The 27,512-nt window shown below is 37.8% G+C and overlaps 1 protein-coding gene across 1 annotated transcript; it reads left to right on the top strand.

Annotated features, from left to right (window-relative positions):
• Positions 1 to 91: 91 nt before the first annotated feature.
• GDA (guanine deaminase) lies at positions 92 to 26,296 on the top strand. Its single transcript, XM_010568600.1, has 13 exons — positions 92 to 209; positions 1,792 to 1,963; positions 4,527 to 4,614; positions 5,893 to 5,998; positions 8,351 to 8,378; positions 10,180 to 10,287; positions 11,334 to 11,441; positions 13,582 to 13,679; positions 15,085 to 15,152; positions 15,626 to 15,772; positions 18,164 to 18,282; positions 19,371 to 19,398; positions 20,448 to 26,296. The coding sequence occupies exons 2-13, from the start codon at positions 1,802 to 1,804 to the stop codon at positions 20,516 to 20,518; spliced, it is 1,131 nt and encodes a 376-aa protein (XP_010566902.1). The 5' UTR covers positions 92 to 209; positions 1,792 to 1,801; the 3' UTR covers positions 20,519 to 26,296.
• The last annotated feature ends 1,216 nt before the right edge of the window (positions 26,297 to 27,512 follow it).

Raw genomic sequence — 27,512 nt, 5'->3', positions numbered from 1 at the left:
CTTTATATTTTCTCTCCCCATCCCACTAGGGGGGAGGATTAAGTGAATGGCTTTGTGGTGCTTTGTTACCGGCTGGGCTTAAACCACCACAAGTATCTAACTATGTTTTCTTTCTTTTAGATTGTGTTCTTGGAACAATCTGATCAGCAAGAGCAACTGGCTAAGAAGTGGGGGTTCAGAACATCTGACATAAGAGAACTGAGTAACTAGTATGTGTTTTGTTTAATTTCAGCAAATGCAATTTATTCTCTGAGTGAAGTCATGTGGGTCTCTGTGAACACGTTTTGGCAGGGAGCACATTAAATCCAATCTCATGGCCAAAACTTTTCAGCTCAGTGAGAGGTCTTAACACAAGAGCCGTCTGCATCCCGGATGGGACTTGGAGAGTGGACAGTCCGTATGCTTTTTGCACTCCTTGGTTTGGGACTGCAGCCATGGCTGAATTGTGCTGGCTGATTTACACTGTGCAGAACAAAATGGCATGTTTAGCTTTCATACATGACCTCTTCTCTGCTTACAGAAGTAAATTACATTCTTTCTTGAGATTACATTTTATATCCATTTTGTTAGCAGCAAGCTGGGCCTAGCTAGCTCAAAAGTCTAGGCTTGGTAAATGTAGGTAACACTAACAATGCAGATACAAAACTAATTGCTTGGGCTTTGACACACTCCCTAATAAAAACTAATAAAATTAGAAGTTTTAAACCTTCTAAACACAGAGCCTTGGATTTCTAACTATATTGCAGCTAGAGTGTTTCTTTTTTCTTCAGCTGGTTAAATCGCCCACCTTCCTGGTAAAGTGAAATAGTTTTGGATTGTACCTACTGTGGTTTGCATGCAGTAGCACAACTGTAAATGACTTGTAGCTTAGAATCTAGACCTGCAGCATCATTTTAGTGTTCAGTTGTTAAAAAATCTGTGTGCTTCATTGGAGGGCTAATCATACAGAATATATGAGTCATCAGACGTTTTCTTCACTTGAAATAGCCTGAGGAAAATGGAAGGTGCAGACTGAGAAAGGTCTTTCAGCATTTCTAGCATGCAGGAAAACAGGAAGAAGGGTAACTACAAAGAGACAAAATCACTGTTCATTCAGTAGTCCGGGAGAAGGGAAGAGGAGTGAGAGAAATTTTATACTGTATGGAGTTCCAGCACAAAATAGTCATAGCAACTTCCTGATAATGTTGATATATTCATCCCTGTTATTACATGCACACTACATGACAACAAACAGTATTACAGTTCCATTGTAAATATGCCTTCCCTGTCAAGATATTGAGCAGAGATTTTTTTCACCAGTGTCTGTGTCTGCATTTGTAGACACAGTGGCTGTTCTTCCATTAAACCTTGAAATTCATTGATTGAATATATATACACACATGTATATAATGCAGAGAAAACTGGGATATGGCAAGTTAGAGTTTTGTAATTGTAATGGTCTAGCAGCTAGAGGCATCAAAATACATCCATGCTAGGAAGTAGGACTGTGCCCAAATTTTCTCTTTTTCTGGTGGATTCTACGGTGAAGTAATTTTAGTTATTGTGAAGTCAGTTTGGCTTTATTTGTTGGTATTTAGTCTGGGTAAATATTAAAGATAATTAGATTAATCATGCTCTTACATTGTTTTTCTCTCAGTTAGCTATATGTAAGTCTGTGTAAAAGTTATTATTCATACCAGAAAAGGAGTATGGGTGGAGGTGCAGTAGGAGGTGATAGGCTGATGCTGAAATATTTACTGTGGAAAATTTTGTGACATTTTTGACTATTACAATTTTCTTTTCTTTCCCTAGTGAATTCTTCATGCCAGGAATGGTTGATACACACATTCATGCCCCTCAGTATTCATTTACTGGTACAAGAGTAGATCTACCTCTTCTTCAGTGGTTAACTACTTACACATTCCCAACAGAAGCCAAATATAAAGACAGTGATTTTGCAGAAGAAGTCTACACCAGAGTTGTTGTAAGTACTGTAAATGTCATTTATCTATTTGACGACATTCATATATGTGAAATATATGTATGTTTTCAGAAGGTCAGCAGAAATAGTAGAGCATGTCTTAATGTCATGAAAACCAGATAAAACCAACAGTATAGCCATTGTTCTAATTGCCAGCCAGGATTGTCCCCTACTAGTTCCAGTCTTGTTCTGTTGTTGCTGATAAGACAGTTCATTTAATCACATGATTAACAATGAACTTGTTTATCATCTTTTCTGATATCTGAGTGCAATGACCAACGTTTAAGAGTACTCTCAAAGCTGGTATAGCCAGCAGGTGCTGACAACCTCAATGCAGAAAAAAACAAGCATGGTAGAAAAAAAAAATTCAGAGGATATTTCCTTTTCTGCACAAGAAGCCTCTATTAAGAAATTGTGTTCTGCAAAGACTACCTGAAAGAGAAGATGCTTCTCACAGACAAGAGATCTGGGGTGTTTTGGAGTAAAGGAAGACCTTTCTACAGCTGAGGTCCTTGTAGCAGGAATATCTTTCACTGCAGGTGCTTTAGATGAAGTCTGTCAATGGTATTGTGGCACAAAGAGAGAGATATTTGAGCTAGGCTGGTTCTGAGCAATATAAAGGCTTTAAGGTCAAATTCCATGTGATGAACAATAAGCAGCTAGGTCACATTGCAGAGCGCTAATTCTGTCCTATAACTGAAATGTATCCTTCAATATGTGGACTGAAATATCTTCAACAGATTAAATGATTTGACCAGCATAAGTTGCCTTGCATTTGTCTGATACTGTGACATCATGTCTTATCAAAATAATAACATAGTGAATCTGAAATAAATAGTTATACTGTCCTTGCTCACAAATTTTTAAAAAACTTACTTTCTGCCATCTGCCATAATAAAAACATGTAGGAGCAGCTTGGTCATAAACTCTAGCTACAAACACATGCCTTCATCTACTCACCTATAGAGGTGATCTCACCTTCCAGCTGTGTGCCTCAACATACTGTTACTGTCTCTATCAGTTCAGATTGGGTGACATCAGCACAGCTAAAGTGCTCACTGTGCAAGGTGTTTAATAACATCACCTGGAAAAGAACTGCCAGTGGGAGATGGAAGTTAGTTGTAGGAGCTTGAACACAATGGTTAGGCTCTCCCCGTGTGTACCAAATAGGACAAGGTCAGGAAAATGCCTTCATCCCCAAATGCTGCAGAATACCAGTTGCTCTGCAATGTTTGACGGGGATGATAATAACCTTCAGCTGTTAGAAATAGAACTAAAACTGCAGAGAGCAGACACAGTTTTTCATATGTATCTTTGTACTTTGGAGTTGTAATGAAAGCATAGTGAATTTTTTCAAATCAAAATTCTGTTTCCAATGAACACTTTCTATACTTGGTAAAAGAAACAAATCAGGTGAAATTTGCCAGATTTTAGCTGGAACCTCCTCTGGACCTCAAATTTTAGGATAGCCAATTCTTCCTGCTGGTGTTTTGGAAACAGAATGTTTTTAGATTTCATTTAACAATTATATTAGGAATCCAGAAGTAGAGAATTCTGGGTTTTAAAAGCTAAGAAAGGCAAAGGTAATTTGTCTCAGTAATGACATTGGGTTTTTTGAGATTCATTTTAGGAACCCCTAAAGACATATTTTTAATTCTTTGCTTTAATATGAATATTGTATGGAAAAGACAGAGCTTGGCTTCATGTTTGTCAAATAATTAGCTCTAGCCATTCTCAAAAGTTGTGTTGGATGTCCCACCTTCTATCTCATTAAAAAAAATAATAACATTTTCAAACTCGATTGTAGCCAGAATCCAAAAATGTAATTTAAACCTGTATGTTGGATGGGTAGTCAATATAGTATGCATTTAGGCCCAAGATCAAGTGAAGCTATAAATGTCATTATGACTTAATGTAATGTTAAATGTCTCTTCGTTTACTGTTATATCCTCCAAAAGTAATATGAACAGGTATCAACCACGTTCTCCTTTCAAATGGCATAATTAAATAAGTAATTAAATTATAATCTGAGCAGTTGTTCTCAGTTTACTTTTACCTTGAACTTTGTTACTTTGTACTCAGGGATAACAAAGGGGTTTTATGCATGAAAGCCTGGCTATTTTTTTCAGCCACATCAAGTGGCCACATGAAAACCACTACTTTTTCCCAAAAGCCTTGCTTTGCTAACATTAGGTACAGTGCTTCAGTGTGAAAATAGGAGAGCCTTTCAAAACTAGGAAGTAACATAAATGACTGGTTGTTTGTATTTCTAAATATGCCAGAATTTATTTCCAGTTTAAGTGAAGGAAATACAGACTGATTTCTATGTGTTTAGCCATTGTTAAAATCCTGTATGAATTTGGAAGAAGAATTTTTGGTTTTATTAAACCTCAGGCTTAAAAAAGCTATTATGAAATTAAAAATCTATAATTTACCTTGCCACTTCACTGCACAATTTCACAATAACTGAATGTTCTCGCAGTTTGAAATCAGACTGCCTGTTCTGTGTTTTGGCAGCTTGACTATTTTTTTTTCCAGACAAGTTGTAACTGATTTCTTTTTATAGAGACGAACTCTAAAGAATGGCACGACTACAGCTTGCTACTTTGCAACAATTTACACAGATACTTCTCTTCTTCTTGCTGAAATTTTAGGTAAGACTAACAGTGAATTTTGAAGGATGTTGTGCAGACTGTGTTAGTTGAAGGAAACAGAGCTTAAGAGTTTTAGGGATCTGTCTTTCTACTAATTAGGTTTTTATTCATTGTATCTGTCAAACTGTGTCCCCAAAATCCACCCTAGTTACCCTTGTTCACTTAACCGCCTCTTTCCTACTGTTGTTTCTGCTAATCTGTTCATTCCCAAATTAGCTGCTGGCTGAGCTTGAATTAGGTCTGCTGGAGTTGCTCTTCTGCTGCAGTTCTCTGCTCTTTCTAGTCTTTTGCTGTTTGAGGATTAAAGGAGCTGAATGACAAGACATGCAGTCAGTGCATTAATTTCCTGATACGCTGAAGTTTCAGTTGAGAATCAACATGAAAAATCTTCACATACCCTCTGAAACCAGAACAGTGGGAGCTGGCGCCAGGATCTTGTCCCTCCCTTCTGTTCACCATTGCAAATGCCTGCTGTGTGAAAGTAGTGTGATTCTTGCAGGACTTCTCAAGGCTCAACCAGCTCCCAAAACAGAGCAATTTAATGAGAATCTCAGTTTCCACCAAAAATTCCCTAGTCTTTCTGATTTTGTAGGAAAACCTAAAAATCTGAAGCCATTGTATTTAGCAACTCAGACAGTAAAAGTGGACAAAAAAGATCTAATTTACAAACACATTTAAAAGCTTAGAATTTAGGATTATATGCATTCCTTTTAAGTCTTACACATGAGTTCTGAGTCCTAGCTTGCATAAATCTCAAGAAAGAGGCTAGAAGTAGCTCTGGTAATTTTCTCCATCCAGCTGCACATGGGAGGCATGTTAGGAACCTCCTCATTGCTTTCTCTTAAGGAGAGATGTTTTACTGAGATCTTTGTGCCTTTTCTCAGCTCAGGGTAATCATCTACTACAGCTACTGTACTTTGATGCTTGTGTTTCTCATCCTCTACTTCACAGCCGTCTTCTTCATGTACTACCATTATGGATTCTGGTTGTGGTTAAACTACAGTAATCTAGTCCTCAGTTATAACATTTATAAAGTTGGGTACTAATGAGGAAGAGGAGGACTCCTATTTAGATGTGTGGGGTTTTTTCTCTTTCCTTTTTAGCCTTAAAAGTCACATGGATTGTCCCAACTTAAAGATAAGAAAAGACCATAAATTCTGTTAATCTTAAAGGAAGCTGGCTGGGGTGGAATTTGCTATTTTGATTGCAGTACAGGCTTTGATAGCAGTTTTTAAGAACCAGTGATTCTGAGTTTTATATTCTTATGCATCTCAACAGATAAATTTGGTCAACGAGCATTTGTTGGAAAAGTTTGCATGGATGTGAATGACAGTGTGCCACAATACAAAGAAATTACTGCTGACTCTGTCCAAGAGACAGAAAGGTAAGGTGATTAAATTGATGGCACAACCTTTAGAAATAAGACTTTTTCATACATCTGAAAAGTGAATGTGAAGCTGACTAAGAACTTACAGGTGCAAATTTATTAGGAACGGGTTTTTCTTCCAACAGTATTGTTTCCTACAGTTCTGGCAATTTCTGCACGCCCAGTTGCTGCACAGCCCAAGTGGTTTCTCTCTAGCTCTTCCAAAGAAAGGAAGAAGCTACAGCTCTACTGTTTGGAGAGAATATGTGTATGTTGTTGTCCCTTTTCTGCCTCCTCTTTTCCTTTCACAGCTCTGTATGTGGAGGTGATGTGACCTGACATGGGATAGTGGGGTGGTAATCAGTTCGTTTGCCCCCATTAGCTTGTGAACTATTTTCTTCCCCCATTTAGGATCAAACCTTATTCAAGTTGTAGGAGTCATATACCGCATGTTAAACATACTGTCGTTCTTCTCTCCCCCAGCATAGCACTGTGAAATTACTCTAACTTGCAGCTGAGGGAATGAAGGAGAACAAATCAAGGCAATGTAAATGGCAGAAGGGACCCAAGGCTGGAGTATGGCAGCCTGCTGTCTTATATTTCCCTTGTCTTTCGCATCCATGCTCAGAAAATGCTTAAGCAAACATACAGCTTTTCTCATGGGACTATTTATTTACTTCTATAGATGTTTCAAATATGATGCTGAAAGAGAAAATACCTAACAGTAATATAAACTTCTTATGGCACTTGTGTGAAGTTGCTACCTTATTTTTGCAAATCATGCTAGAAGAATGCCAGTATAAGTTAGAAATCGTCACGGATTTCTAATGGTGTTTATATTTAAAGACATTTTGAAAACATGTAGTATTAGTCATTTGCACTCTACTAACATTTGTTCTCCTTCACATAAATGCCTAGTTTCCATAATACGAGTCCTGCTGAATGGGCCTGAAAGTGAGAGAACTTCCAGTTCTCATATTTTTTTAAAGCTTCAGAATGATCTAAATAGCTTTCTTTTAAATACCCATCTTATACCTCCAACTCCCTTCTCATGAGATTGTGTTAATAACAAATGTTTCTCAGCTTTGGATGAGAGTGTGCCACAAGTACTCCAGAGCTATCTAGAGAAGAGAGCTGCGTGCTTGTTAGCATGGATCAGGAGTACTTACCTCATCAGGCCTGAATCACAGCAAAACAATTGCAGAAGGATGAAAAAGCTCTTCCATTAAGGGGGAAACTTTTTTTTTAAAGAACAGAAGTATGATCTCTCACACCATCAGAAAATGGTTTACACTGATTTCAGCTCTTTACAGTGAGCTTCTGGAAATATTTATATTGTATGCATGGAAATAATATACAATTCCAAGTGCTTCATATACTAAATCTAAATTCAAGAATTTGAATCTACCCTTCTCTTGCAAAGACGGTTGAATAAAAAGTTAGGGAACTGAAATCTAGAATATGTTGTATGCTACCAATTGTTGTAGTCACCTGGAAAGACTTCATATCTGTTCTTCAGCTACAGAAGACAGTGCTTTGAACCCGAGCTTCTTTCCTCATAGAGAAGTACATAAGCCAAGAAAGTATAGGGTATTTTGAGAAAGGTATTTTGGTTTTGAAACAATGCCGACGCAGTTCAAAGAATGTGAAAAAGAATGAAAACAGCTATATAGAAGTTTTGGATTATCACCTGAGAATTATACTTGTGTTACAGTTTCTGCTCCAGTGAATATTTTATTATTATATCAGGTGAATCAGTAAGAGGAGAGGCAGACAGATGATACTTAATTCACATTGTGTTTTGGCTCTCAAAGTTAGACAATGGTGTGCTCAAACTCCTTTGGTCATTGCAGAAGTTGAGCTTAGGTCTCTTACTTCCAGCTGGTGATCTAGCACGAGCTTCAGTGTTGTGATTCTAGCCTCCAGCATTCTTTTCTTTTCCATCTGAAGACATTTGACAAATTTGTTTCAATGTTTGTTGTGACCAAAATTACAAATTTAAGTGGTTTTTTTCTCTAATGTTGCAGCTTTAGCTTATAATTATGTTTTCAATGAATTTAATGTAACGTGCATTTGGTTTTCAGTGAGAACTCAGAGTAATTACCACGTGTCTAATGTTAATTATTGCAAATGAAAAAAATTCTGTATATTCAGGGTCAAATTCACAACTAGCATAATTTGGTGTAACTATCCTGACTTGATTGTGTTGCTTCTTTTTATTTCATCTGAGAATCTGGCCCAACTTTCTGTAAAAAAATTGATCTATATCTGAAATGCTTAATAAGGTATCTAAGTAAATATTTTGTATCTTTTTCATAATTTATAACACAGATGACAGATTTATAACAGATTTTTTTTTACCCTTTTCAGGTTTGTTAAAGAACTACTGGAAAAGAAAGTACGTAGAGTTCTCCTTTTTATTCATTTCTGTATTCAGAAGATGCTGTGTAATACATGAAATACTTAATCCCACTGACAAACACTGCTGGCTTAGTGACAAATCAATAAATATACATCTTTCTGTGTAGTAGACAGATATCATCAGTCTGAAGAACATTCTGCTAGCCATGTTGTTGAGAAATGGACCTGTAGCTGTGTAAATTCAGTTTTGTGTGTCAGAGCACAGCACAGTAATGTTCTGTGCATGTTCTCTATTGACTTTAAAATATTCAGCTTCCTAGAAAGGACAATTTTCTGTTAAAGAAAGGTGGAAGTCAGTAAATCACTCTGTGGTATACAAACTGGCTGATGAAAGAAGTTCTCAGCAGCAGATATCAGTGTTTTTACGGTAGTTACTAATCCATTACCAAATTAGTATTCTGAATCAGCACATGTCTTCCAGCGTGTTTCTGAAGACATTCAGGCGTACAGTCATGAGGTAAAGGTTTACCCTCCAATATTACGAGCAGGGATACTTTTCTTATCAGCCTGTTGTTTTCAGTGGCTTAATTTGTTGACATTTGTATCTCAAAATACTAAAGAACAGATGCCTAGAGTTTAATGTCTAAATCGTATAGAATCATAGAATCATTTAGGTTGGAAAAGACCTCCAAGATCATCGAGTCCAACCATTAACGACGCCCACTAAACCATGTCCTGAAGTACCCTGTCCACTCGCTTTTTGAATATCTCCAGGGATGGTGACTCAACCACTTCCCTGGGCAGCCCATTCCAATGTTTGACAACACTCTCAGTAAAAAAAATTTTCCTAATATTTAACCTAAATCTCCCTTGCCTCAGCTTGAGGCCATTTCCTCTTGTCCTATCTCCAGTCACCTGACAGAAGAGACCAACACCCACCTCACTACAACCCCCCTTCAGGTAGTTGTAGAGAGTGATAAGGTCTCCCCTCAGCCTCCTCTTTTCTAGACTAAGACTATGTATTAGTAGAGTAAATTGGCTAATCTGCAGAAGTCCTGACCACCTTGTATCTGTGAGATGGTGTAAGAAACTGCAAACCAAGTTACCATATACTGTCTTCTAGTGGTGCCACATGCATAACTATTGCATATGTCTGAAGGCAGAGTTGCAATGCCAGTGTCTACTTTTTATGAAAATTTTAATTTAATTTAATTCAGAAGTGCAAGGTGTAAAGTAAACTTCTGTAGCTCTAGTCTTGGTGTCTCCTCCACTGTTTCCTACTATGTAGCATACCTGGTGCTACCACTTCTTCCTATGTAGGAATCTATCTTCCTGCCCAGGGAGTATAGGGACAGTTTGTTGCTATCATGAGTGCAAAAGATCAAACAAGAAAAAGGCTTTGGTTTTACAGAACTCTGCAGTTTTGCATCATTATGTCTGATAGTCACAGAAGTGGGACTCAGAAAAACATCTGGTGATTCATCTGACTTATTTCTGGTAATGCATACTGGACTGTGAGCAAATATGAAAAAGCATCCAGTGCTTCTCCTGAAGTCTGGTAAAAGCTCAGTGACTTGATGAAGGAGTTGTAATGAAAGAAACTTCTTCACTAAGGTTCATTAAAACTGTTTTCAGAAAAAACTTTGATTCTCTATTTCTGTAGTGAAATTTCTAATAAATATAAGGAAATTACTATACAGCTTAATTTGAGTTGGCAAGGGTGCAGCAAGCAATAAGCAATGGAGATAAAATGTAATTGCTGTGTGAATGCTTGTCTTAATTATATTTAATGATATATAGATGTAGAATCCCAAGCATGTCTTTTTAATATTTTTCAGTATCCGAGGGTACAGCCTATAATAACCCCCCGCTTTGGCCCTTCCTGCACAGAGGATTTGCTGCATGCACTTGGCAATTTAGCACAGGCACATGATCTCCATGTGCAGGTAAGCTCTGAGAGCTCTGTATACAATTTAAATAGTTTGGATAGATGGCATACAGACCAGGGAGTTTTCATAATTTCAGCAAACCACATCCTTACCTTGGAGCCTGTCTTTTAAATTCCTCTGAAATTGTTAATCATACTCCACAAGAACACTGTGACCTGCACAGGAAATGAGAAGGTTCATAGCTGGAAGGATGGCATAATTCAGCAAGACCCAGCGCATCGTCACTATGAGACCGGCACCCAGTATTGTAGATTAGAGCAACCTTGCATTGCTAAAGGTTGGTCTCCCTAGTCCAAGGCTGTTACATCTGTCTCTCTGCCTTTTGCTGTTTCTGTACACAGCATATTTCAGCAGATAAAAAATTACTCATCTTTGTATCTTATTTAACATTGTTAACATAGCTGTAGGATTTCCAGTGTGATGAAGTTTCTGTGTTTAAAAAAGACGTATTTTAAAGCTCACAGGTCTGTTGAAACTTGGAAATGTTTCTTTTTTGGTTACACAATTCTAAGCATATACTGTTTTAAAGCTATCCTACAGCAGGATTTTTTGTCATTACGGAGTGGGCATTTGAAAATATATGCTCCAATGGGAGTACAGGAAGATCAGATTTTTATCTGAGGCCAGGAATTAATCTGCCCGTCTGAAGATACATGGAGCAGCTACCTATATGTTGCCCTGATCCCAGGGTCCACTCTGTGGTTGGCTGGTTCTCTCTTTTACCTCACAGTCCTATGTATTATTTTATTTATTATTTTAACATTTGCCAAATCCAAGTGGGGCATTATGTCATCAGATTACTGGGATGGACTATCCAGGCATACCATCTCAAATCACTTTTAAAGGAACAAATGGAGCTACATTTTTGGGTCCCAGGGACCTCTCTGATGAAAAGAGAAACCCAAGGACTAGATCTAACTATAGGCTTTACAAATACTAGTTTCTATCATTACATGTTTAACACCAGTAGGTTGCTCAGAAGGTTGTAGTGTCAGGTTTAATGCTATTTAAAGTACTTACTGCTATATATTTTCTTATTGCAGAGTCACATAAGTGAGAATGAAGAAGAAGTCAAAGTTGTGGAGAACATGTTTCCGGCCTACCAGAATTACACTGAATTGTATGATAAAAACAAGCTGCTTACCAGTAAGGTAGCTGCATAAAAATTTCCGTAACATAGTTTAGATTTATCCAGGTAGAGAATATGATGGTTAACTGTAGTTACCTCAAAAGTTTTGTCAAGGTCAGTGACATCTGGCAGAAAGTAAATTGGTTTTATGTTCTCTGTTGTACAGGTGTTGGTCAAGGTATTGGAACTTTAGATAAGCCCACACTTTTCCTAAGCATTTTAGGGAAGATGAACAATAAAGGTATCTTTTGCTCCCTGATCCATTTTCCAAGGGCTCCAAAGAGAATTGGGGCAGTGGGATCAGGAGACTAGGTAAAGCTGGTATTGCAGGAGCTGGTATTTCTTGGGCAGTACCCAGTTATCCTTATATTACAATGTTCTTCACATTGGTTTTGCCTGAAGATGTGTTCTATGGTGTTATGGTAGGACCAGCTTCATTTTTTGGCAGTTTCCTACATAAAAGCAGCTTGTCCTGTCGTGTTCTCTGTGTGAATCTCACATGCAGACAGGTACACTTTACTGTTCCAGCTATCCAAAAGCATTCTCTTCTCATTAGCTGATTTTACCAAGTATTGAAAGGCACAGTGGCCTGAAAAGTTGAAATTCATTAAAGCTTTTTGCTGGCAAGATAAATACAAGCAGATACGATATCAGCCCACACTAAGTGCAGGTTGGAATGCCAGGGCACACCATATTAGATAGTGGAGAGCCCATGCAAGAGTGAATATGAACAGCCTAACTACAGTCAGAGTGCTTAAACATCAGTCAAATTGATTTAAAATTTTAGGAAATAATTTTCAGAGGCACAAAGGGCAGCTGGAAACTCATTGGGAATTAGCCACTGAACTCCTATTTCTGTCTACAAAAATGTGTCCCAGTAAATTACTTACTTACGATCCTTTTTACCTGAGAAATCAATGTGGACTACTTAAGTATGTACGCAGTATTAACTGTTGTTCTCTTGCAAAGTCCTATGCACGCTGATTTGTTGTGTCAGTGTACTACAGAGAATATTATTGCTGCAAAAACATAGGTCTTAACTCTGTCAGACTGTTGTATGCACAGCGCTGAAAATGGTCACTGAAAACCAGCGTTACTGGTGCCAGGCTCCTGGTTGTTTGGTGAAGCATTCTATTAAACACAAGCTTAACAAAACCACAGACATTTCCCTCTCCCCAACCACCAAAACTAAGACACCAAATTATTTTTTTTAATGTTTTAAAAGTATGTTTTTCAGAGCTGTGGCTGAAATATTTCCTTCTTTTTAAAAAGAAGTACAGATCAGCAGAGATACAGTTCAGCAGCTACCATACGTATGTCCTTAACTTAAGATGTGGCTATTCTCATTGCATTTTCATTTACATTTGAGCTTGATGAGTAGAGACAGCAAGGGTACAGTGCTATTAGGAGATGCTCAGTGGAAACAGTCTCTGTGCTGTTCTCATTTTTATCAGCAGATTGCAAGACCTAACAGAGCTCTTGCTGTTCTCTTTGAGTGGGCATTTGGCATATGAGGTAATTCCAATTAGATATGTCTGGGAATAGTTGGTTTATGCCCTATTAAATAATACTATTCTATACTTCCATGTTTTGTGTATACTGCTTGTGAACTTATTTTTAAAGTCATCTATGTAGGCCAAGAAATAAAAGTCACTAATCAGTTGCACAACAAATTATATTATTTTAATTAAAGAATATTCCAAATATATATATCTTCCTGGTGCAAACCTTTAGAAAGACAATGGGAAACATGCTAAGAGTACATACATCTTCCATTTTATCTGATGTACTCCTAGCCCCAGTACTTAATTTCTGTGTTAGCTACAAAGTATAAATTGTAAGGTTATTACAGTGCTAGGGCGACTGGGGAATTCTTGCTTTTGTTCCTTGAAGCTCTTGAGTCACAGCAGACACTGCAAGAGTCAGCACAATTATCTTCTTACATTAATAAATGAATAAAAGTTGAGGGAGTGATATGTCAGGCATACTGAAGTTAATGAGAGTTTCTCACCTGTCGATTTCAAGAGCTTCATTCAAGAAGTGCCTTAATTTCCCGTGATGGTAACAGGTGTTCTTTTGGCTATTAAAAGCAGTACAGCAAAAATCACAGGCATTAAATTAAATGCAATATTGAGTAAATTGGTGATTCTCTTTTTCTTTAGACAGTGATGGCTCATGCCTGTCACCTTTCTGAAGAAGAGCTGAAACTTTTTAGTCTTCGTGGAGCTGCAATTTCACATTGCCCCAGTTCTAACTTTTCGTAAGTTAAAAAAACAAAAAAAAAGAAAAAAAGGAAAAAAAAGAATGTTGTACAATTAAATAAAGCTGTTGTTAGCAGTACCCTGAGTTCAGCCTACCATTACAAGGCTTTGTATATAATACCCCATTCCACCATGTCGTGGTTTAACCCCAGCTGGTAACTAAGCACCACACAGCCGCTCACTCACTTCCCCCCATCCAGTGGGATGGGGGAGAGAATTGGGAAGAAACAGTAAAACTCATGGGTTGAGATAAGAACAGTTTAATAGAACAGAAAGGAGAAGATAATAATGATAATAATAACAATAATAAAATTACAAGAATATTAATAATAAAAGAATTGGAATATACAAAACAAGTGATGCACAATGCAATTGCTCACCATCCGCCAACTGATGCCCAGTTAGTTCCCAAGCAGCGATCTGCCTCCGTGCCCAACTCCCCCCAGTTTATATACTGGGCATGACATCACATAGTGTGTAATACCCCTTTGGCCAGTTTGGGTCAGCTGCCCTGGCTGTGTCTCCTTCTTGTGCCTCTCCAGCCTTCCTGCTGGCTGGGCATGAGAAGCTGAAAAATCCTTGACTTACTCTAACACTACTGAGCAACAACTGAAAACATCAGTGTGTTATCAACATTCTTCTCATGCTGAATCCAAAACTTAACACTATACCAGCTACCAGGAAGAGAATTAACTCCATCCCAGCTGAAAGCAGGACACACCAGAAGTGACATACTGGATTGAGCATGACCATTCATGCTCCACTTCTGCGTGGTATGCTCTGGACTGACTTGTGATTGTTCAGTATAGTCGTATATGTGTGTGTATATATATGTATATATAAATAAATATTTATTTTTAAACTTTATTTCTTTTGACTGTTCTATCAATGGCAGATTCAGGCCATCTCCCTTTGCCCCAAAGTATGCTTATGTTTGGGGGAAATGGGAATGGGTTATATAGCCTTCTTTCTATTAAGCGATAATGAGATACTGTGTGGTATCCAGCCAGGATACTGTACTAAATGTTATGTTAACAGTCATTTTGCCTTTAACATAATCAATATCTTGTTTGTGATGACTTACTGGAGCTCATGGAATGACCTCCCATCTCTGGGAATATTCTTTACATCATATTTGGATTTTTTCACAGGTATGCTGGGAGCTCATTTTCAGCAGATAACTATAAAACTGTGGGAGTTTTTAACTGAGAAAAACTGCCTTTATTTTTAGTGATTAAATCCTATCTTTCAGATATATGAGTGCAAATGCTCCATCCCAGTTTAATAAACACAATCTGTTTCACACGTTCTGAGAGCCTTTGTCATTAAATGACTGTACAACCCTACTCTTCCTGAACTTTCTCTGCGTGTATCACACAGAACACATTTCTTCTTCCAACCCAGGTTGTGCAGCGGTATATTAAATGTGCAAATGGTCCTGAAACACGACGTGAAGCTTGGCCTTGGCACAGGTTAGTAGGTTGCTGTAAAAATGGTTTCTTTTGGAAACCATTGGGAGATACAAAAACATGTCTGCTTGTTTGTGTTTAAAAGTCAGCATGTCTCCAACTTATGGACCTGCTTTTTTTCCCCCACTACTTCTAGAGTAATGAAGTCTAGAGTACTGTAATCTAGAGCTGGTCCAGAAGTGTTTAAAAAGAAAAGCAAAAATCAATGAAGAAAATCTTGTTCCTGTCATGAGAGTAAACGGGGCTTGAACAAGAACTTATACCAGGTTTCTGTTACTCTGTGTTGTGTTCTATTTACCTGACTTTGAATGGGAGAGCACCTTTATTAGGATTTATACATTCAGAGGCAGTACTCAGCAGTAAAACTTTTTGTGTTTACCACATCTGCCACTTTGTAACATTTAATTAAAGCTCATAGAAATTTAACCCAGAGAATTATTCCCAAAGCTTGTTTCTAAGAGTCTGATCCCTTCTAGATGTTGCTGGTGGATATTCAGCTTCTATGCTTGATGCCATCAGGAAAACTCTGATAGCATCTAATAGCCTTGAGATCAATAAGGTGAATGAAACAGGACTAACTCTTAAAGAAGCTTTTCAACTAGCCACTCTAGGAGGAAGCCAAGGTAAGAAGAAATTTCTTTAGGATGTACACAGAGCGCTACAACTCGTTTTGATATTATGTCTCCCTGTCTTTAAAAGGTGGCTGAATTCACAGATTTTTCTTGTGCCAGAGTGAAGTCTAAAATGGTATCTGCTGGGTAGAGATATGCATCAGTCTCTCGTACCTGTACTAGGCTCATCACAGAAGAGTGTTCGTATTGATGTTGAGAGTTTAATAGTAGAGTCTTAATGATTTTTCAGGGTTGTACATTTCCTTTGCAAAGATCCTCAGACTTCTTAATCATTAGTGCTTGTATGTTTATCACACCAATTGGAAAGTCTTTGTTTTCTCAGCAACCAACACTTAAGAGGAAAAGCTGTGCAATTACTGTGAAATCATGCATCCTGTTTGTCATCAGTTTCTAATTTTGTTTTTGCCTTTTGAGCTCTCAGTAAGGTCACTGTCTTTCCAGCAAATCAAAACATCATGCAAATCACTGCTCAGTCAGAAAAAAGCACAAAGTTTAAACAGGATATGCACCATGGTTGTTTAAATTGCAGTTGCATCTGCGGAATATAGTCATATAGTATAACAGTTATTATGGTTCACTGGCATGTTTCGTCGTGATCAGTATGCATGTACTGATTTCTACAGTTAGCAAGGTTTTAACAGAACTTGTATGAGAGCAACCGAACTTAGGAGAGAGCAAATCCACACATATGTAAAAATTTATTACTGTTCCAGTTAGCAAAAATGAGCTCACTACCTGCTAAAGAACTGGCCCCAAGTCTTTTTAGTGTAATATTTTTGTAGTTGTCAAAAAACACCTTGGGAACTATTAATAGAAGTTTGAAAGATGTAATGAAAATGTCATCAAACAGGTTTTCTCAGGACTATTTGAATTTCTGGAGGGTGTAATGGGGAAATAGAGAAGACAGAAAATGGGCAGGGGACAAAAAAGTAGAGATCTTTTCCCCACAATATATACTGTTCTCATAAAAGGTGAGAATAAATTAGGTGAGATACAGAAAGGAAAACTTATAAAAATCCTGAACTCATGTGGTTTCCCTTTCCAGCTACTCTTGCGCTTGTTTTATCTGGGTTTTTAGGTGTACTTAGTAATGTGTTTATTTTATATATTGATTTTGAGCTGTTTTACCCTTACTGAATCACTTTCACGGGTAGAAATTACTCGTACAACCTTCCAGCAGCCTGGACAAGTACAGTTGCGGAAATTTAAATGAGCGATTCTTTGTTGCAGTGATTTGCTTTGCTGAGACTCCTAAACACTTGTCACCCTCTTGTGTTTAATCTAAAAATTGCAGTCTGCTCACAAACCTGAAGGAATATGAGATCATTTTCGTTGAAACTGGTAGGTAGTCAAAATATTTCACCATTTGGAGGAGTTTCAACGTCTTTGAGGTATTGTGGAGTTCCAAACTTCACTGAAGGCTGAAGTTCCTGTGTTGGACAGGAGCAATCTGAAAACAGGTGAACAGGTTATTTGCAGATGTTTTCCCCTTTGATAACTTAGTTTAACTCCAGAGTATTAGAAAAGTTGATTTAATACGCAGATACTTTGTACAACTTAAAACTATCCTAAATCGCTTCCAAGGAGACACAAAGGCCTCTCTTCAGGTATTCCAAGCACTTGCAAGCACCCAGTCACTGAAGATGAAGTTACAGATTTTCAGTGCTTGTGGACCTGAGAACCAGAGGTTGTAATGAAGCTTTGAAATAACAAAGCTAAATAACAGACCACAAGACAAGCTATGAGACCTTCAGATCTAGCTATGATTTTTTTCCACACCATATTGTTCTTTGTTCCTGCTAATTACCCTTAGGTATCCTCTCTGCACACCTCTTTTATTATCATATTATTATACGTTACTATAGTAATAGGTCTATACAACCTGTCAAAGTTGCTTAAACTGTTTAAATGATTAAATCTAATACTGCCTTAACAAGGTGAGTATTATTATATGCTTTACTGTTTCTCTGACTTCATTTCATTCATTGCCCCTTTTGAAGCTTTAATGTTTTTGCAATGTAAATGATTGTTATTTCACTTTAAACAGTGGCCTATACATCAGTTCTGCAATGACACAAAATCAGTGGAGAACATTCAAAGAACAAAAATAAAAAGAGGGGTTCAAATTGTTTTTCAGGTTTCTTTTACCCTTAACAGATGCTCTTCAGAAATTCACAAAATATATGTGTTTTTACTGAGGAGTGGCTTAAGAACTCAGATGCTAACATACTCACTGTTGACTTTGCTTTAAGTTTTGCCTTGCAATCATCTAAATTCTTGTAGTTTTTGTTATGAACATCTCAAGTAAGTTGCCAGGTGCTTCCACATGGTGGAAAGAGGCTTGTGTTGAAGATCTGTTTGTGATCTTATTTTCTTCCTCAGCTCTAGGACTAGATGATGTGATTGGAAACTTTGAGGTCGGCAAAGAATTTGATGCACTGCTAATCAACACGAAGGCTTCAGACAGCCCTTTTGACTTGTTCTCTGCTGATAATTTTGAGGTAATCAGAACAGGATTAATGATCAAAAAAATTACCAGAAATGATGTGGGGAAGGTCTGTGATACAGCCAGAGTAAGTCTCTTGAGGTTATTCCAGTAGCAGGAGTCAGGTGTACTCCACCACTGCTGTCTTGTTTCAGCCCAAGAGGTTCTGTGGTTGTTTTTTTTTAGAATCTTGCTGTCCTCAGTGACAGTCTCATATCCCCATGAACAAAAATGCATGCAGCATTAATTAATGTATGTTTTATTAGCCCAAGCTGACAATTAGAGTTAGCTATTTGCAGTGATAAATGGCAGCCAAGAAAAAGCAATTCAGTTTTAGTTAACACTTTGAGTTCAAACTCAAAAATGGCAACCTGTTCCCAGATAGACTAGGTTGCCTTGACTGCACTGCTATTGTAAATTTAAGCAAGAACTCTAGACAGCTAATTTGAGTTGAAAGCATGGGTTTTATGCAAATATATATGCAATGTTTGCATTATGCAATGAGCACACCTTCTCATACAGAAACCTTTTATAATTAAAAAGGTAATGAACAACTTGAATTTACTTATGTGGCCAGACTGTCTATCACCATCTCTATTCTGAATGTCGCCATTTACTTAGAAATGTGGGCATAAGTGGTGAGGTAATTGTTCCTTAATTTGTTTCAGCCACAATAATCTGGATTAGATTGAATTATTTAAGTTTTAAATCTTTTTCCTATTTCAAATATTCTGGAAAAAAATATTTTCCAGTTTAAGAAATCTAAACCTTTTTAGGTAAGTTAGCAGTTCTTAGGACTTTAAAAATGCTTACAATTTTGTCTTATTTTTCAATAAGTGAATCTGAGAACTCTAAAAAAGAGGGAGGGGAGGTATGGTGTTTTGGGCATATATTTGTCAAACTTGTGCGGTGTTTTCTTCCTATGGTATACAGCCTCCTTACTGAAAGTTATTTATGAGAAAACATGCAAATTAAGTTTTGATTTTACTGTTAGTAGGAATATTTGTGAGAACTATTTCTAGCAATTCTTTCAAGCTTCAAATAACTATGATCTGGGATATCAGATACTGTTTTCTGAATTTGGTTTTCTCCCATTTTTTATAGGACACTGTCCAGAAGTTCCTGTATCTAGGTATGTTCTGAGTCTCAGCCCATACAAAATTCTCTTGTTGTTTCATACATAAAAAATTCCCTAAATTAATGTGGAGGTTAATATTACATGTATTTACAAATAATTAAATATACATTTGTTTACAGTAATTAAATATATTTACATTGTATATAAACATTAATATGTCACCATTATTAATATTTATTTACATTAATCAAATATACATTTACTTACATTTATTAATTTTTATTTATAAATACTGAGTAAGAATGAAGTGGTTTGGCTTTTGTTCTTTGGGACGTAGTCAAATAGTCAGTTTAACATGATCAGATGCACCAAATTTGTCAGATTTATTACCACACTTGTCTTTCTTTATCTACAATATGAGCTAAATCGTGTTTCACAGTAAAGTAACACTGACGTGCTAATCCCCAGTTCAGAAACAGTTCAGCTCAGAAGGACTTCTGCAGACCAGTTGCCATTGTCATTTTTTCACTCTCAAACAAAAAAGGCCTTTAAAACAAACAAAACCCCACTCAAACAATCCCACCCTGCTAAGAGAATAGATATTCTTTATAGGACATCGTCTGGACCTAGGGCTGTGCTGCCCATTATGTTGTTATGTAGCGGTAATGGGTGTTAGCTCTGGCCATGTTTGTGTCATTCTCTAATTAAGCTTTTGCCTTTTTGAGAAGCTGGCTGAGGCAAACCAGCTTTACTGCAGCCTGGTACCTGAGTTAGTTCAGATACTGTGCAACAATGTGTTTTCTGTACAGATATATAATATTTTCAGGCTTTGAATCTACTAAATATATAGAAATGACACCATGACACCACTGCAGCAGCTGAATGCTATGTTTATTTCTTCAAAAAAGCATGGGTAGTTTAAACATCCATTGATATTTGTGGTAGCCCTGACTATTTCTCTTCAAAGAAACTTTCTCAGTCCTAGGAAATGGTCACTGCAAATGATGTATTCCAAAACTGATTTTGTGGATTGCATAATTTTCATTAATTAAATCAGTGCATAGATTTATGTGCAAATCTCCGTTTTGACCATGTTATTTCAGGTGATGATCGGAATATTTCTGAAGTGTATGTGGCTGGAAAGCAAGTGGTTCCTTTTTCAAGTTCAGTATAAATCCGTTTCCCTTTCGCAAAATACTCTGCTGAACATTCTGCATCTGATTTGGAAAAGATTTCTTAAACACAGTGCCTGATCATCAGGAATGACACCTCATTTTTTGTTTAATGTTTTAAAACTTGCAAACATTAGAAATTTTGTTAGACCGTTCAAGAATTACTTTAACAAAATTGTCAGAGTTCTAGAGGAAATGGATATTCAAAATTTATCTGTAAAAATAGCATGTGTGCATTGATAGGGGATTTGGTAAATACCTTAATTAAAGAGGACGCCTGCTATTCCTTTTAATAATACTGTAGGAAGCATTACAAAGAGAAGTGAGACTCTCATTGTTTATAATGCCTCTGAATTTAAAAAAAAAACAGTGCTAGTAAATTGATTTTGCAGATAATTTGTATCATGGAAGAATGCAATTTCCATAATATTATCACCAAATATGGAAAAATCAGTGACCTTTTGGGGCATTTAGAACATTTTCCAGTTTTCTTTAGGAGCTTATTTTTTTAAAAGTAATTATTTCATTTAAACCATTTTTTTTTAAGATAAATTAGGTAAGAAGCGTGTATTTATAAATAAATAAGGGTCCTTATTATCAAAGAGTTCAGATTTGTCATTCATAGTTAGACAGAAAGAAACATGTTAAATTAGAAGCAGGCACTAAGATACCTGAGCAGGCTACTCAATGACAAACAAATGAAGAGGTTTTTCTGGACTAGAAGGAGTGCTTCGTCTAGTTCAGCCTCCTGCAGAACTTTTCCCAAGCTCATTTGCTCCTGACTGTTCAGACAGGACCATACGATGTCCCTTCTCCTTTCTGTAAGGGAAGTGAGTAGGTTTATAGAAACATCCAAGAGAAACAGGCTATTTGTGGCCTTTACCACCTTTTACTTGAGGTGGAAATCATCACTGGAAAAAGCAGCTCAGCTTTAACGTGCTCTTTTGCGTCTTTCAACGTGGCAACCATAATTCCAGCGCTGTACAATTCAAAGTAAAAAATATGCCCTTTTTGTTTTGGAAATCTCTGTGATTTCCTTTCTTAAAAAGCGTATTTTCCTACTTTTTTTCAGAGACTTTTTCTCTTTTTTTTTTTTCGAGATTAGTCTGAGGAGGGGGTTGCTTCTTGTTTCTTTATTATGTTTTTGCAAAACAAAGGCTGTAAGCTTTAATTTCAGTGTCAATAGAGACAATATGGTATTGAGTTACTATAAACATGCGTTAAATATGGTTTTAAGGCCTGCTTCAAACTCCTTTGATTTCCTAAGCTTTGTTTCACACTCTCATTCCACTGCCTGGCAACATAAAGGCATAGGACTTCCCTCTGTTCACAAAACAAGGGGGGTCACTGCACCCAAGTCTCACTTTATGTCTACTTCTGAGAGAGCGCTTGGCCCAACGTCGCTGATAACTTTCTGATTTTAAAAGCATTTTCAGAGTTCACATACCATTATGCTTACGCCTACGTGAGCCAGGATAGCGTCGAGTGGAAGTGTAAAAGCTTGCTTGGGCACTTAAAGCAGTACAGCCTTTTCAGTGTGGTTTTTTTTTTGCCAAAGCTGAGCAGCCCCACGGAACAGCGGTGGGGGGGTTTGGGGGGTACATGGGCTTGCAGACACCACCCGCGTGCAGCTGCGCGCTTGTGCATTGAGAGCCAGCTCAGGTGTCCTCGTCGCAGGGCTCTGACTGCGCTGTGCCCTGTGCTGGCGGAGGCACAGCCTTCCTACCCATCACGTTCAATGATTCCTAAGGCTTTAGGAGTCAAGATTTAAGGATAAGGTTTCCACATTCCATCAGGGTGGTTTCTTAACCATTTTGTTTTTCATGTGTCCCAGTCACCTACACAGTCGCACACTTGATTGGCAAATACAATCTTCAGCTTTTTAACTTGGTTTCCTGATTCAGGGAGCGTTTTTCCTCATGAATTTTGACATGAATTTAATTGACCAAATTTCATGTTCCAAAACCAAAGATCTGTGAGACACGTTTTAATCTCCCCAGTTACTGTTTGAAACTATTTTTAGGGAGTTTCATGGTTTTCAGCTTTGGCTCTCCTGCAGGAATGTTTTCTGGGGCGGAGAAAGATTACACAGCCTTGTGTACAATGTATGTTTGTACCCTACTTCACTTCCAGAGCTATGAATTACATCAGTGCTTTTATTTCAGTTGTGGTCTTAACTGTCTCAGACTTCATTGTTCTCTCACTATTTTGTAGTGTTGTTAAGAATGGGATTCAGCATTTCTCCTTAAAAGATTTGCAGGGGAGAAGGGGTTGCTTATTTGCAGACTGGGAATACAGAAAAACTTCAGCAAGTTCAACACTATACCACTGGCCCAGTTACAAAGGGACTCCTTAGGATAACTGCTGCGAATGAGCTTTGTATCTGAATATTGGCTGTGTCATAAGCAGTTTGATTCTTGTTAAATTCAGACACAAGGTAGGAACTCAGCCTTTTGATTATAGCTTTACTAGTGTCTAGTACCCAGACACTACCCAGACTCAGAAATGGAGAATCCAATTTTTAAGAATCTCAGCTGGAGGAGGAGCTCTGCCTGCTGGTAGTGCCATGGGCTGACTGCAGCACCCTGCAATGCCCAAGACCAGGGGAAGCGAGGACCAAGATCGATAGCGTTACACTAAATGCTGAGGTGCTTCGGGGTAAAGGAAAGAAGCCTGAATTTGATATGAGAGGAAGGCAGTGGAGGAATTAATATAACAAAAAAACTGGGAGGTACCTTCAACAACAGTATCTTAAATAGAATTGAATGGATAAAGGCTGTAATGTCAGAAAAAAAGTCAAAGTGGTGTCCTCTGAGGTAGTCCCAAATGCTTGTTCAGTGGAAGACGGCTTGCGTGCAAAAATTTTAAGGTTTTAGGAGATACAGAAGATGTAGTAGCCAAATGTCTCTGAAGCAATTTTGGGAAAGTCACTGAGGATCCCACTGTGAAGTTTCGGCCCTTGGGACTCTCTGGCTGTATGTAGATTGCCAAGATACTTGGTGCAGTAAGGGAGGGTCAGTAGATGAAAGCAGTTACTGCCGAGACTTATACATCTACACTATATGCAGCTTAAGACTACATGTAGTCTCTTTCCTTGGACAGATGTCCGCACTGCATATGCAGTTTGAAGCAGGCCAAATAATTGGTTCAGACTCTTAGTGTCTCTTTTAGAGGCTGGAGTATATTTGGCATGCAGCTAGGCTCCAATGTAGTTTCCTCCAAAATAAACTTAATCCTTGTGTACCAAAACCACCCTGCAAACTGAACCAAGTTTCAGTAAGGGAGGATGATTAGCAATTCACTTCAGAACAGCACTACTGTCTCAGACCAAAATGCTAATGGAGGCTAGGACTTGGACTGTTCCCCCTCCATCCTCATTGTCACAGAACTTAGTAGCTGAAGACAAACTAAAGCAATTGTCCTTCCCTCTTCCCCCCCTAAAAAAAAAAAAAAAAAAAAAAAAAAAAAAAAAAAAAAAGTTAAAGTTAAAGTTAAGCAACCAGACACTAAGGGGAGATGAGTAAGTGGAAGAAAAGAAAGAAAGAAAGGGATAATTTTCAGTCAGTATAAATTGACACCGTGCTACTGACATAAGATAAAACCTCTGGGAAAATGTACACACAACTGTTTCCAGATGTCACTCCCCATTAGTTCTCTTGCGAGATTGTGGATGAGATCTTTGTTTCTTAATGTGTCTTTGTGTTCAATGTTAGTGCACCATTCAGACAAAGAAAAAAAAGGGTAGTTTGTAGAAAGCTTGCTTGTTGGGACAATATGCTTAATGTGTTCTATGTTCAGGTGAGCACTTACTTATAAATGGAATGTATTTGAATTACTGTTATATGTTGATCTCGTGTCACTTCAGGTTTTGGAAATTAATAAAATGCTAGTAAGTATTGCCTATGCATTACGCAGCATTATATGAATTAGTCATGTGTGGCAAGTGGAGTTCTGCACTTTAAGATGTTGCCTTGGCCTAATGTTTATATTTATTCTGTGTTTTTTGTGCAATCAGAAAGCTTTGTAGGGGAAAAAAATGTGTATTTGTTCACTGTACTGAACATTTTCAGTATTGTAAGTGCACTTCCTGTTAGAAAAGAAACGTTAAAATGACCCTGTTTAAAAGTCTGTGCCTGATTATACACTCATGAATGAAAAAGTTATAATGGTTTTATGAAAGCTGACATGAGTAGTAATATTTTAATTTAAAAATATTTACAGAGAAATAGATTTTTTAAATTTTAATTGTGATTATGCAATGCAGATTAGCAAAAGATAATAATTCCTGCTAAGTATCTACTGTTCTACTAAGCAAAAGAGACTGCAACTATTCTTGATTATACATTTAAAAATAAAATGAAAGTCCTGAAAAATAAAAGGCCCAAGTTCAAAGAATATCCCAGTTTTAAAAGGAAAAGGTATCAACAATATTGCTCAGAAAAGATGTTTAAAAATATTGTTTTAAGCATTTCCAGGAACAATCCAAAACAGATGATAAGGTGGACAGCTTTTAAAATACTGGGTTTGTATGAATAAACGGTGCTGCCTTACCTGCAGCCCTGTGTGTAGCAGTGGTCAACTCATCTCTAAAATGATAGTGTACAAGTAGAAGATTTTTTTTAAAAAAGCCAAGGAATTTTTAAAATTTGTGAAAGAGCTGGGGAAAAAACAAGGATTCGAGAAGAAATTTGAAAAGGGTGGTAGCAGAATACAAAACAATGCAAAGTAGAAAGAAGCTAAATCAGAGGACCTCATAAAAACAAGATGAAGTGTCAGTGAAGTTTTAGGTGGGAAACACTCAGAAGATACATTCTCTGTCAGTGTTCTTTTAAATCATGGACCTCATTCCTTCTGAAAGTCATTGAGGCCCAACAACTGAGCAGATTTCCAAATCAGTTACTTACATGCTTAATAATACAAGCCCAAATAATCGTAGCTAATCATAGCATAATTATATAACACTTTTCAACTCTTAACCTCTACTTCAAGATTTAAATCAAAATTACCTGTAACAACTCCAGAAGAAACCTGGTGCAAGGGCACGCTATGCTTTATCTCCACATGTCCTATGAAACATTTGGCATTGGCCAGGTCAGAGACTTAACTAGCCTGGTCCCAGGGAAGAATCTCTGCTCCTGCATGTCCCAAAGATCATCCCCTGTTGTGTGCCTGGTGGCGTGGTGGTGACTGAGCCCGACACAGGGAAGACAAGCATCTGGTGTGACTAGAGTAACTGAAGATGAGCTGTTTTAAAAATCAGATTGCTTTGAAGTTAAGCACACTGCAGAGAGCACAGCACATTTTAAATTACACGGGCATATACCTAACAGTGAACTTGTAGGTACTAGGAACTTTGGCTTAAAGTTGGGGGATTGTTCTAGACCCTTGTATGTGCAACAACTTGTGCTTCTCTCAACAGAGGAGCCAGCAAATGACATCTGCAAGACTCTCTGTACAAAAACACAACAGCAATAAAAACAGTTCTTGGGAAGCCAAAAGAACATCAACAACATCAACAACAATCTGTTGTGTAAAGTTGATAGAACTGTTAATTTTTCTTGAAAGGCTGAGCAGTGTTTCTGGAGTGTAGTTTCCAGGAAATGTTAGTGGAAATTCTTTCTTGGAAAATGCCTTGAATCGTAGTGTGCTCCAGCCAGTGAGGTCCCCTGTGGCTTCTGCAGAGGCAGTCACTTCTGTAGAAGTGCATGCAATAGTCATGCCTGGACTCACACTCCTTCCCCTGGTAAGGACTCTGAAGTGTGTATTCACTTTAATTCTGGTTTTAGTTTGCGGTTTCTCATACACTTGGTTTTAGTTTGAAAATAATTATGCTGAGTGAGTGGGTTGGGAGAAGGATAAGGCTAAAAAGCAATCTTACACCCACCTGGCTAACACTTAAATTCAAAATATTTGTCCCATCAGGTAGATGTCATTATGTTTGCACAGCTCATAGATGCAGTGATTTGGCTTAATGACTTGTCATGGTTTAAGCCCAGCCAGCAACTAGGCAACTCGCAGCCCCTCGCTCGCTCAACCTCCCTGCGCCCTGACCAATGGCATGAGGAGGAGAATCAGAAAAAATGTAAAACTCATGGGCTAAGATAAGAACAATTTAATAACGAAAGTAAATTAAAATGTAGTACTAACAACAGTATTAATAATATGGTAATAATAATTGCAATGAAAAGTAATATAATAAAATAATAAAAAAGCAAGAAAAGACAAGTGACACACAATGCAATTGCTCACCACCTGCTGACAGATGCCAGAGCAGTGATCCGCCCCTCCCAGCCAACTCCTCCCAGTTTATATACTGAGCATGACATTCTATGGTATGGAATATCCCTTTGGCTAGTTTGGATCAGCTCTCCTGGCTGTGCTCCCTCCCAGCTTCTTGTGCACCTGCTCACCAGCAGAGCATGGGGAACTGAGAGATCCTGAACTTAAGATAAGTGCTACTTAGCAACAACTAAAATGACAGTGTGTTATCAACATTATTCTCACACTAAATCCAAAATACCAGCTACTAAGAAGAAAATTATCTCTATCCCAGCTGAAACCAGGACACACTTGAGTTAGCTGGTAACAATTAAACCCAGCCAAGACCAGGATGTAAACTGTGAGCAGCTGGCAAAAACATAGAAAGTCCCCACAGGCTTTGCTCAGCCAAGTGCTCTTAGGTACATTTAGGTACAAAAACTCCCTGGAGATAAGCCTTCAGTAGAAGGGACCACTATCTATGACAACTGAAGGCTTTGATCTGCGTCCTATCTGTTCTTGTGGCTTCAGAGCTGGTTTGTGTGTTCCTTTAACAACTTTTGCTGATGAAGCTTTTAAAAAGCTGTTGCACATACTCCTTAGCTGAGGAAGTTTGCAGACCTTGCTTCAGGACGAACCTTGTTTCCCCAAAAAAGAGTTTGTATCTCACTGGAGTAAGCTTTTCTGATTCTGGTCCTTGGTTTTGTCTGCTTGTTGCCTGTTGTGCATAGGCTCTGG

Source organism: Haliaeetus leucocephalus, unplaced genomic scaffold (genome assembly GCF_000737465.1).
Source record: "Haliaeetus leucocephalus isolate CR32 unplaced genomic scaffold, Haliaeetus_leucocephalus-4.0 Scaffold251, whole genome shotgun sequence".
Taxonomy (NCBI): domain Eukaryota; kingdom Metazoa; phylum Chordata; class Aves; order Accipitriformes; family Accipitridae; genus Haliaeetus; species Haliaeetus leucocephalus.
Note: the sequence above shows the minus strand (reverse complement) of the source record. Positions and strands in the feature narration are given on the sequence as shown.